General features: G+C 42.8%; 1 protein-coding gene across 1 annotated transcript; it reads left to right on the forward strand.

The window, feature by feature from the left end:
- Window positions 1-1,985: 1,985 nt before the first annotated feature.
- On the forward strand, window positions 1,986-9,803 carry LOC140715076 (interferon-induced protein with tetratricopeptide repeats 5-like). The gene is made up of 2 exons (XM_073026805.1): window positions 1,986-2,082; window positions 6,591-9,803. Exons 1-2 carry the CDS (start codon window positions 2,078-2,080, stop codon window positions 8,041-8,043), a joined length of 1,458 nt encoding a protein of 485 aa, XP_072882906.1. The 5' UTR covers window positions 1,986-2,077; the 3' UTR covers window positions 8,044-9,803.
- Window positions 9,804-11,851: the final 2,048 nt, after the last annotated feature.

The following is an 11,851-nucleotide window of genomic DNA, read 5'->3' on the forward strand; positions in this document are numbered from 1 at the left end:
AATAGTTTTTTATTTATTGAGATGCAACATACAATAGGCTATCCCTTCCTTCGAACCACACTGCCCAGCAACCCCCTGATTTATTCCAAGCCTGATTGTGGGACAATATTACTATGAGCATTAATCCAACAAACTGGTACATCCTTGACTGTGGGTGGAAGCCAGAGCACCTGGAGAGAACACACATGGTCATAGAGAGAATGTACCAAATCCTTTCTGGTAATGATGGGAATTGAACCTGTGTAATCTGTATTGCAAAGCCTTCTGCTAATGCTACCATACTGCTCTAAGACTATTAAATGGTTCCCTGCTATGATAACATGGACTCTTGACCTGGCAATACTACCTCGCTATGTCTTTGCACTGCACTTTTTCTGCTAGAAACTTTATTTCCAGCAGTGAGCATCAGTAATAGCCTGTCTTGGTTTCACCACCTACGCAAATAAAGACAGACAAGCATCAAAAGTTTCAGTTCATTGAGTTCATCACAGTTGAGGACACTGGTCATTTGGAAAGAGTCCTTACAAGGGAGCCTCACCTGATGGTTGTCCTGACCTCCTCCTCCTCTTCTTTCTCCTCAATAAAATCCTTCATAACTGAACTCTCTCTTGGGATGACCAGTATCCTAGATCCACGCTCAGGGAAGAGAAGGATTATTGGAAAGCATCACTGGAAAATGTGTGAGCTCAAAACATGTTCAGTAATGTGTGAGAAAACGCCTGATAAATCTGATCCTCTGAGCCCTCAAACAGTCATTTCTGGCTCTACTTGAAACCGAGCAGTTCGGATCTTCTGAAATTATCAAATCATATCCAGCTTAATGGCATGGGAATTTGTCTAATGGGAGACCTAGGCATCAGTCAACATATTTCCATATATTAAATAATAAGAAATAGCATTTTCCACAGGATTCCCTAATTCATCCAATTCTTTAGCTAAATTGGGATTTCCTTCAGCTACTACTTTTATGATATCTGAAAGATAAAAGTGCACAAGGTTTGTCCCCATGGTATCATTCAGCAGATTACTGGTTGTTGCTCCCAGCTCTCTCAGAAATACTAGGTCCATCACTCATCATATTCACTCCCTGGGCTCTCTCTTCCAGTGGGGATCAGGTCATAGTTCACAGGCCCATTGGAATCCAAAATTTCCCCCTGCAGTTTTCAATTCTCTTTCTTTCTAATTCCCCATTCTTCTCCCTTAAACCTCATTCTCCTCTCTCTCTGCAGCAAAACTCCATCACAGAGCCTTCACAACCTCCTTTTCCTCTTTCATTCATTGCTTTCTCCTCAGCCAACCCAGTCCTAATTTCAGAGACAACTCATTGAAAAGATTCCATTCTGACTTCAGAGGTGAGCTCAATGTTGGAGGCTCTCTGTTCCTCAATATCCATAAGTCATTTACTCGACTCTCTGTGTCACCTGTCTGCTACGTCAATGCCTGTGATGTCTCCAAATCACAACTCCACTGAGCAGAACTAGTGAATGCAAGGACACAGGGAGGAGGTAGTGTGAGAGAGAGAGAGAGAGAGAGAGAGAGAGAGAGAGGAGAGAGAGAGAGAGAGAGAGGAGAGAGAGAGGAGGAGAGAGAGGAGAGAGAGAGAGGAGAGAGAGAGGAGAGAGAGAGAGGAGGGAGAGAGAGAGAGAGAGAGAGAGAGAGAGAGAGAGAGGAGAGAGAGAGAGAGAGAGAGAGAGCACAGTAACAGTGGGTTAAAGTCTGAACTCCTCCTGGATTGCGTGAGACAGTGTTTGAAGGAGATGTCAAATAATTCTGTGAATCTCTGATCCTTCAAAGACTGTTGGGATTATTATTCCAATCTCTAATCTTCACACTAACTAGTGGGGAGGAGTAGCATGTAAAATAATTAAAGATGGGGTGGTGCTGGAATGTAACATTACCTGTTTTAGTGATAATAGATTATCGTCACCAATTCAATTGTCAAGGAAAGTTTCAAGCTCCAGTTTCATTTTCCATTCCACTCTCAGCCCAATGCCCAGACTACCAGAAATCCTCACATCGAACGGTCACGTAGTTTTTTCCTGTCATCTGAAGTACAGCCAGAATCCCAAACAGCACCATGAGGTGAGTAACCCATTCCTTTTCCATGATGTTATTAGAAGTCAGGGCATTCTCAGAAAATTACAGTAGTGACAGCATGGATGACCAGATCACTCATATTTAATGTGATCTGCCTATAGAACTGCAGACATCTGCGAAAGGTGTTTGTGATTACTTGGGGGTAAGAATTTGGGATCTGAACCCTTGTTTGTGATCTGGGAACTTTACTTGATCCTGGGAACTCGGATTACTGGAAGGTAGTGGAGTGAGTCCAAGAACATGAGAACCCAGAGGGCACGGACACGGATCCTTTTGACAGCGGATTGACAACAGTAAATTTTGGTGCCTTGTTATGCAACCGGACTGATATTTATTTGAATGCAGGATATTTGGAAGGACCTTCCCATTGTTTAAGATACTAACTTGGTGAGGTGTGACATAGGAAGTGCATTACAACCCACCATAACCCTAACTATAGGTCTCAATCAATCAGGGACAATGTCAGTCAACAGAATTGCATCGAGAAGAGTGGGGAAACTTCACAATCAGAATTTTGCTCGGCAATCTCCTGACCTCAGTTTTGTCCATTAACTATTGATCTGCCAGTAATACGATCCATCTGTTGTGTGCACCCTCTAAAAGGAGAAAATCCTCATAGCCCTCATCCTATTCCTCTTCCAATCGATTGCCCAATATTCCTTTCTGTCCACGGACTCACCCATTTATCATTTCCCAACCTAATATTCCTTCCCAACCCCGGCCACCAACCTCCTTGCCTGACGTCCTTCACCAAACCCACTTTTCCCTCCCAAGACGTATTCCTTGTTCCATTGCTTCCAACGTTTGTGGCTTCAGGCTTTGACATGAAACGGTCAGATTCTCCCCACACTCATGATCATCTCTGCCTGTATTTGGTTGGATCAGTTGTCAGCGCTACGTTCCCCAGAATTATCACATTCACCTTTGTTGTCTCGATCTTCAACAACTGAATCTGTCTTACTGATCCACTCATGCTCTTTCTCAGTTTATGATTCTGTGCGTACAGATCGAGTTCAGATCCCCTTCGTCATGTTACTTGTATCTCCTACTAGTCCTGCACTCACCGCTTCCTCTGACTTCTATATACAGTCTACTCCCCTCTGCTCTTCAGTTCTGATATTGAGTCTTGACCCAAGTCATTAACCATTCTTTTACCTCCACAGTGTTCAACCTGTGAAATTCCTTCAGTAGATTGATTTTTTTTTGCTCCAGATTTAATCATCTGCAGTCTCTTGCACCTCTGTCACCTTTACCCTATTTTTCACAATTCCCTGCACTGAGGAGAAATCATTCTAGCCCTCTCATTCTGAACATAAGCTAATTATGGTACTGGGCTCTCCTGAGAGACAGGCATCTTCTCACAGACCTGACTGTGTCAGTATCAAGTGTTAGGTAACGTTTTCAGTTTACTCTTACAAAATGCTGGTGGAACACAGCAGGCCAGGCAGCATCTATAGGGAGAAGCGCTGTCGACGTTTCGGGCTGAGACCCTTTGTCAGGACTAACTGAAAGGAAAGATAGTAAGAGATTTGAAAGTAGTGGGGGGGAGGGGGGAAATGCAAAATGATAGGAGAAGACCGGAGGGGGGTGGGATGAAGCTAAGAGCTGGAAAGGTGATTGGCAAAAGTGATACAGAGCTGGAGAAGGGAAAGGATCATGGGACGGGAGGCCTCAGGAGAAAGAAAGGAGGGGGGGGGGGGGGGGAGCACCAGAGTGAGATGGAGAACAGGCAAACAACTAAATATATCAGTGATGGGGTAAGAAGGGGAGGAGGAGCATTAATGGATGTTAGAGAAGTCAATGTTCATGCCATCAGGTTGGAGGCTACCCAGCCAGGTATATAAGGTGTTGTTCCTCCAACCTGAGTATGGATTCATTTTGACAATAGAGGAGGCCATGGATAGACATATCAGAATGGGAATGGGACGTGGAATTAAAATGTGTGGCTACTGGGAGATACTGCTTTTTCTGGCGGACCGAGCATAGCTGTTCAGCGAACACGGTCTCCCAGTCTGCGTCGGGTCTCACCAATATATAAAAGGCCACACCGGGAGCACCGGACGCAGTATATACCACACCAGCCACCTCACAGGTGAAGTGTTACCTCACCTGGAAGGACTGTCTGGGGCCCTGAATGGTGGTGAGGGAGGAAGTGTAAGGGCAGGTGTAGCACTTGTTCTGTTTACAAGGATAAGTGCCAGGAGGGAGATCGGTGGGAAGGGATGGGGGGGGACGAGTGGACAAGGGAGTCGCATAGGGAGCGATCCCTGTGAAAAGCAGAAAGGGGGGGAGGGAAAAAAAGTGTTTGGTAGCGGGATCCCGTTGGAGGTGGCGGAAGTTATGGAGAATTATACATTGGATCCAGAGGCTGGTGGGGTGGTCAGTAAGGACAAGGGGAACCTTATCCCGAGTGGGGTGGCGGGTGGATGGGGTGGAGGGCAGATGTGCGGGAAATGGGAGAGATGCGTTTGAGAGCAGAGTTGATGGTGGACAAAGGGAAGCCCCTTTGTCAACCCCATCCCTGACATATTTAGTTATTTGCCTGTTCTCCATCTCCCTCTGGTGCTCCCCCCATCCTTTCTTTCTCCTGAGGCTTCCTGTCCCATGATCATTTCCCTTCTCCAGCTCTGTATCACTTTCACCAATCACCTTTCCAGCTCTTGGCTTCATCACACCCCCTCTGGTCTTCTCCTATCATTTTGCATTTCCCCCTCCTCCCACTACTTTCAAATCTCTTACTACCTTTCCTTTCAGTTAGTCCTGACGAAGGGTCTCGGCCCGAAACATTGACAACGCTTCTCCCTATAGATGCTGCCTGGCCTGCTGTGTTCCACCAGCATTTTGTGTTTGTTGTTTGAATTTCCAGCATCTGCAGATTTCCTCGTGTTTGTTCATTTTACTCATCACTTTTACAATTGTTTGTCCAATTTGCTGTGTTGTCAGCATTGCAGAAACAGTTCAAAGTCTAAGCTGAGTTCATTGCACAAATGCATTCACTGTGTGGCCACTTTATTAAGAATACCTGCACTTTAATGCAAATATCTCACTAGCCTTTAATGTGGCAGTAACTAAATGCATAAAAGACATGCAGACGAGGTCAAGAATGGGGAAGAAATAATTATTTCTTGGGGATGGGAAGAAATGCAATCTAAGTGACTCTGACCGTGCACTGGTTGTTGGTGCCGGAGGGAATGGGTTTTGATTCTTAGAAACTGTGGATCTCCTGGGAATGTCAAACAGAACAGGCTCTGGAGTTTACAGAGAATGGTGCAAGAAACTGAAAACATCCCGGTGAGCAGAAATTCTGTGGCTGAAAACACCTTCTTAATGCAAGAGATAAGAAGAGAATTGCCAGAGAGGTTTGAGCTGACAGGAGGTGACTGTAACACATGTTGCAAGAGTGGTGTGCAGAAGAGCATCTCTGAATGCACAGCACATCAAACCTTGAAGTGCATTGGCTACAGAGGTTGGAGTTCTCAAACGTACACTCAGTGGCCACTTTATTATGTGCAAGAAGCATCGAAAAAAATTGCAATGAGTAAATTTACTCAGGTGAAATGAAAAAATTACTTGCAGCAGCATCACAAGCACATAGCATCACATAAGAAGCAGTCACAGAGAGAAACGTAAATCTAAATTACACACAATTCTCACAAGAAAGAGCAAAGTAAAACCATTTTAGTGCAAAGCACTCAGAAAGTTGTAAAACAAAAGTGATGAAAGTTATGCTGATTGATTCAAGGACTGAATGGTTGAAGGGAAGTAGCTGTTCTTGAACATGTTGGTGTAGGATTCCAGGCTTCTGTACCTTCTGTCTGATGGTAGTTGGGAGAACATGGCATGTCCCAGATGATGGATGTTACCTTCTTGATTTATGCTGGATACCCATGGTGTTTTCATAGCATCAGCAGCAGCTTTAGGCTCTTCCTTGAGACTTTTGGTCACAGCTTCACTATTGGCGGTTTTGTCTGATGATAGGTTTCATCTGTTTGAGACACTGGCTGATCAGCCTTGCTACCAACTGCTTCTGAAATTTACCAGCCATGTACTCAGATAGAGAGACAACTGACTGAGATCGTGCCACAAAGTTGTTTATTTCATTCCTTTTCTCAGCTACTGGGTTGATGACATGCTGGACCTGCATGCTGGACCTTTAAATGACAAATTGGAATGTAAATATATTCTGCTCTGTTGCATGATTTAAAACACATTCATTGAGCATCATCTGAACATAGTAATTACTTTTATCTCGCTGTCTCGGTTTATTGTTTGGTATTTCCAGAACCAAGCGGATTTCCACTGGCTTAATCACCACCTGGAAGAATCTGGTCTGACCAGGTAGAGATTGAACTGTTCTGCACACATCGGTCTCTGACTATGCCCCAGCTCAGGAACTCAGAATTTGCTAATTTTGTCAAACTAAGCATTTAGCAGTTAGGATGGAGAATTGATTTCACATCAATAATCTTTGGTTACTTTGTGCTTTCATGCAGCGACACTCTGAAGGAATCCCTGTTTGAGAAACTCTGCCAGCTTCAGTGTCACTTCACATGGTTTCCACCGAAGGACAACACTGACTTCAGTGATTTGAAGGTTAGATTACAAGATTCTATAAAACTTGGTGTAAAATATCAAGCCACATCCTACAACCATCTTGCTTTTGTAAACTGTCAGCAAGGCGACTATGAAGAAGCAATTCAAAATTTAAAGGAAGCTGAAAAGATTTGGAGAGAGAACCACAAAGATGAATTTGAAAGAAGAAGCATCATCACCTATGGAAACTTTGCCTGGGTGCATTACCACATGGGACAACTGACCGAGGCCCAGTCCTATCTCGACAAGCTGGAGATGATCTGTAAACCACTCAGTGATGGCCCTCGCTATACAGCAATGATACCCGAGGTGTACGGGGAGAAGGGATGGTCACTGTTAACTTTTGGTACTGGTGTTTACTACGAGGAGGCAAAGGAATGGTTTGAGAAGGCTCTGCAGGAAGATTCTGATAACGTGGAGTGGACTATGGGCTATGCAACTGCTCTTTATCGTCTGGAAGGTATTTCTGGTGTTCCAGAGAATCAGGAGCGGAGTCAGCCAGTGAAGTATCTGCGACGGGTGCTGGAGCTTGACCCAGATGACACGGTGGCCATGGTTATGTTGGCCCTAAAGCTGCAAGAGTTCAATGAAGCAGAGAAAGCAAATGAATTAGTTGAAGAAGCATTGAGGAAGACCCCAGATCTGCCATATGTGCTTCGCTATGCAGCAAAGTTTTACAGAATAGGACGAGATGTTGATATTGCAATAGGCCTGTTGAAGAGAGCTTTAGAATTTACTCCATGTTCGTCCTTCTTACACCACCAAATCGGTATATGTTACAGGGGAAAACTATTCACTCTGAAAAAGAAAGCAGACTGTAACTATCCTGACAGATCTGCATTTCAACAGAAAGCTGAGTTGATCAGTAAGTGCAAATATCACTTTGAAAAGGCATTTGATCTCAAATCATCATTTACTATTGCAAAGTTGGATTTTGCAGGAATCTGCTTAGAAGATGGAGAAGCAGTCAGAGCAGAGGAGATCTACAAGAGTCTGCTGAGCTTGGAGGATCTTGCTCCAGATCATAAGCAGGCACTAGCTTTACAAGTTGGATTATTTGAACTGCACCACAAAAGATCTGAATCAAACGCCATCATCTATTTACTGGACGGACTTAAAATCCATCCTGGAAGTAAAACTGGGAAGTTCTGTGACAGTAACTTGAGAAAGATTTTAAGAAGCCAAATTAAGAGAAATCCAAGAAACAGCAAAGCCTTTGGTGTTCTTGGGTTAGTGTGCCAGCTGGCTGGGGAGAAGGCTGAGGCTATTGAGTGCTTTGAAAGGGCCTTAGAATTTGATCCTGGCAATGAAGAATATCTCACAGCTCTTAGTGAATTATGTCTTTCTACATAGTCTCTAGATATCCAACTGGATCCAGGGGCACTGTGACCGTGGAAAGGTCTCTCTTCAATGCATTTGCTTCTCCCGTCTATTCTCCAATTTCCACCTGAGTTGTAGTGACATTATTTCAGATGCATCTGATGAACTGGCTATATCAGTAACACTAGCATGTAAACACAACTTTAATTTCCCTGGTTATTACTCAATGGATCCAATTTCAGCTGGAGTTGATTGCTAATCCAGCAAATTCTGGGTTAATCTGATTTTGCGTGGCAGAACCAAATAAGAAGTGCCATCTCATTCAGTTTCCATGTTAATAAAGCTTGGTCTGAAAGAAAATGAAATGATTTATAAAATACTCTGATAACAAAGAAAAATGCTGTACTCCATTTTTCCCAAATAAGCCATAACCAATTATGACCCAGTTATGTAGAATGGATCCAGTTCTATAATCCAGTTTAAATTTGAGATCGATTACAATAAACTTTCTGTACTCTTTTACATTATTTGCTTTTAATAATTACATTCTAAGCAATTTTAATTTGCTTGTCAAAATATTCCAGATGAAATCTTTGCAACTTGTAGTAGAGTTTATGTACAGTGTTGGTTTACCTGCCACACCAATGAGTTAAAACTTCATGCAATTTATGGTGAAAAAGCACTAAAGTTGACTCAAAATGTTAAAATATTAAAATATTATGCTATAAAATCAGAAAATTCTGGTAAGTTTTAGCAGATCGTTCAGTATCCATGGAAGGGAAAACAGAGTTTATTTTTCAGACTGAAGATCGAGATGCTGCCTGACCTGTTGTGCATTTTTTCAGAATTTTTACAGTTAAGAATTTTGATTTACAATATTTGTAGTTTTTAAATTAAATTTTAATTGAAAAGCTTATTGGTATTAATGTACATATCTTTCAATATTGTTAAGTATGCAGCAATATCAGAAACTGTGTGTTAAAGTAGCCCATAAAGTGTTATGATTTAACTCTCCACACCAGTAGTGAAGTGTGAGTGATTTTCTTGCTGCACACTGTGGCGAACAGTATCAGTTCAAGGAACATTTAAGGAACTTTCACTCCAGCCTTTAGTGCCGGTAATAAAGTTAACAATTCCAATTCAGTTAGCAGAGCTGATTGTTCCTGATGTGGTCTTCACTCATTAAGAAATCTTTTCCAGATGTGATGCCCGTCTTGCAGCGCACCTCACTCAGTTCAGCTCATTCAGTCTTGCACTTGTTGTTGCCGACCACTTGAATACTTCATCCCACTCTAACCTGTTCACTGTTCTAGCAAAGTTCAATATAAGCTTGAGGAACAACACCTCATCATCTCGATGGCCACATTACAACCTTCAAGAGTCAAGAGGAAAGTTAGATATTAAAGATCAAGCTATTCAAACTTGCATCCGATATTACCACCATTCAGCTTTTACCCCCTCTTCTCTGGTAGTGCAGATTGCATTTGCGTTTTCCTGTTGCACCTCCTACAGACACAACAACAAATTTATTACAGCAGTTTACTAAGTTTCCATGTGATCCCTTCTCCTTCTTATGAGTGCTAGACGATGCAATCCCTGGGGTGAACTTAGTTAATGTTTGTTTCACTCCCTTTATGGCAGGGGCTCCCAATCTGCGGCCCACAGACCCCTTGCTTACTGGCAAGACTCCATGACACAAAAAAGGTTAGGAACCCCTGCATTATTGCAAGTGCATCCAGTCTTTGGTCTGGAGACCAAAACAATACTTCAGGCAAAGTCGCACCAACACTATCAGTCTGTAATCATTGGCAGAGATTCCAATGGCAGAACAGACCTTGTGTGTAGAGCTGTGGCTATTGCGTTGATCAGTTGTGTCAATAGGTGAATTTTAAGGGTCCAGTGTGGGTGGTAGTATGCTGCAGATGTAGTCTTTGACCAGCCTCTCAAAGCATTTGCTTAATATTGAGGTGAGTGTTACAGGACACCAGGCATTCAGACATGTTACCTTAGTCTTTTTAGGTACCAGAATAATGGTCGATGTTTTGAAGCAGGGGTTGAGAGGGTGAACAGCTTTAGGTTCCTTGGCATAAACATCACCAAGGATCTCACATATTCTCTACATACTGCCTGTGTGGTGAAAAAAGGCACAAGTGCACCTCATTCACCTCAGATGGTTGAAGAAGTTTGGTATGGGCCCCAAATACTAGAACTTTCTATAGGGGCACAATTCAGAGCATCCTGACTGCATCACAGCCTCGTATGTGAACGGTACTTCCCTCAATTGCAGGACTCTGTAGAGAGTGATGTGTAGAGCCCAGTGCATTCTTGTTGTATATAAGGTACAGGGTTGGTGGGATTCTCATGTTGTTTGCATTGTTTTTTAGAATTGACACTACCGTAATGGTTTTATATATTTTGTTTTATTTATTTGCATACTGCATACTCAACTAGATGATACACAAGTGTGTGGACTGAAATTAAGCTGAGATGGTAACAGCAGAACTGAATTTTTAAAATTCATTTTGGTACTCTCTTTCTACATTAAAACATCTAAAGCAGATATAGGAATTAAAGACCTGAAAAAGTATTTATTGTCCTGAGTGTGTATTTTTCCCAACTGCAAAACTAAAGTCTCAGGCACGTATTTACAGCTTGGTGCATAACACTTTTGCACGGTCTTGTATTTGTCAGCGTGGAGTAGAGGCTGATATTGTATGTTGGAAATGGTGATGGTGGAGCTCTGCAGGAGGGGTGTGGGGCAGGTGGCTGAGAAGGAAGGGCAGGTGCAGAGAATGATAGCCAGGGCTGGGGGCATAGAGAGGACACAATTGTAAGATTGAATTCAAGAGGATAACTAATCATGGAAATGGTGAAGGACTGTCCCCTACATTAGGGTGTATTCTGGCATGGTTAGAGCATTGGCTGATTGGTAGGAGGCTGCAGGTGGGAATAAAAGGGTCCTTATCTGATTGGCTGCTACTGAGTAGTGGTTTTCCGCAGGGATCGGTGTTGGGACCACTTCTTTTTATGCTGTACAACAATGATTTAGATGATGGAATAGATGGCTTTGTTGCCAACATTGCAGATGGGTGGAGGGGCAGCTAGTGTTGAGGAAACAGGTAGGCTGTAGAAGGACTTAGACGGACATTCTTGGAGAATGGGCAAGAAAGTGGCAAATGAAATACAATGTTAGAAAATGCATCTTCATGCACTTTGGTAGTAGAAATAAATGTGCAGACAATTTTCTAATGGGGAGAAAATCCAAAAAACTGAGATGTCAAGGGGCTCAAGAGTCCTTGTGCAGAACACATTAATCGTTAACTTGCACGTAGAGTCGGTGGTGAGGAAGGCAAATGCGTTGTTAGCATTTATTTCAATAGATCTAGAATACAAGAGCTAGGACAAGATGCTAATACTCCAGAAGGCACTGATGAAGCCTCACCTTGAGTGTTGTCAATAGTTTTGGGCTCCTCATCTAAGAAGAGATGTTCTAGCATTGGAAAGGGTTCAGATGAGATTCACAAGGATGATTCTGGGAATGAAAGGGTTATCATACAAGGAATGTTTGATCGATCTGGGTCTGTACTTGCTGGAATTTAGAAGGATGAGGATCATTGAAACCTTTCTAATGTTGAAAGGCCTAGACAGAAGAGATGGTCATGCACTTTGGTGGAAGAAATAAATGGGCGGACTATTATTTAGATGGGGGGAGAATTCAAAATTCAGAGATGCAAAGGGACTTGGGAGTACTTATGCAGGATATGCTAAATGTTAACCTCGAGGTTGAGTCAGTGAAAAAGGCAAATGCAATGTTGGCATTCATTTCTAGAGGTATAGAATA

This window comes from Hemitrygon akajei, chromosome 23 (assembly GCF_048418815.1).
Source record: "Hemitrygon akajei chromosome 23, sHemAka1.3, whole genome shotgun sequence".
Lineage (NCBI taxonomy): Eukaryota > Metazoa > Chordata > Chondrichthyes > Myliobatiformes > Dasyatidae > Hemitrygon > Hemitrygon akajei.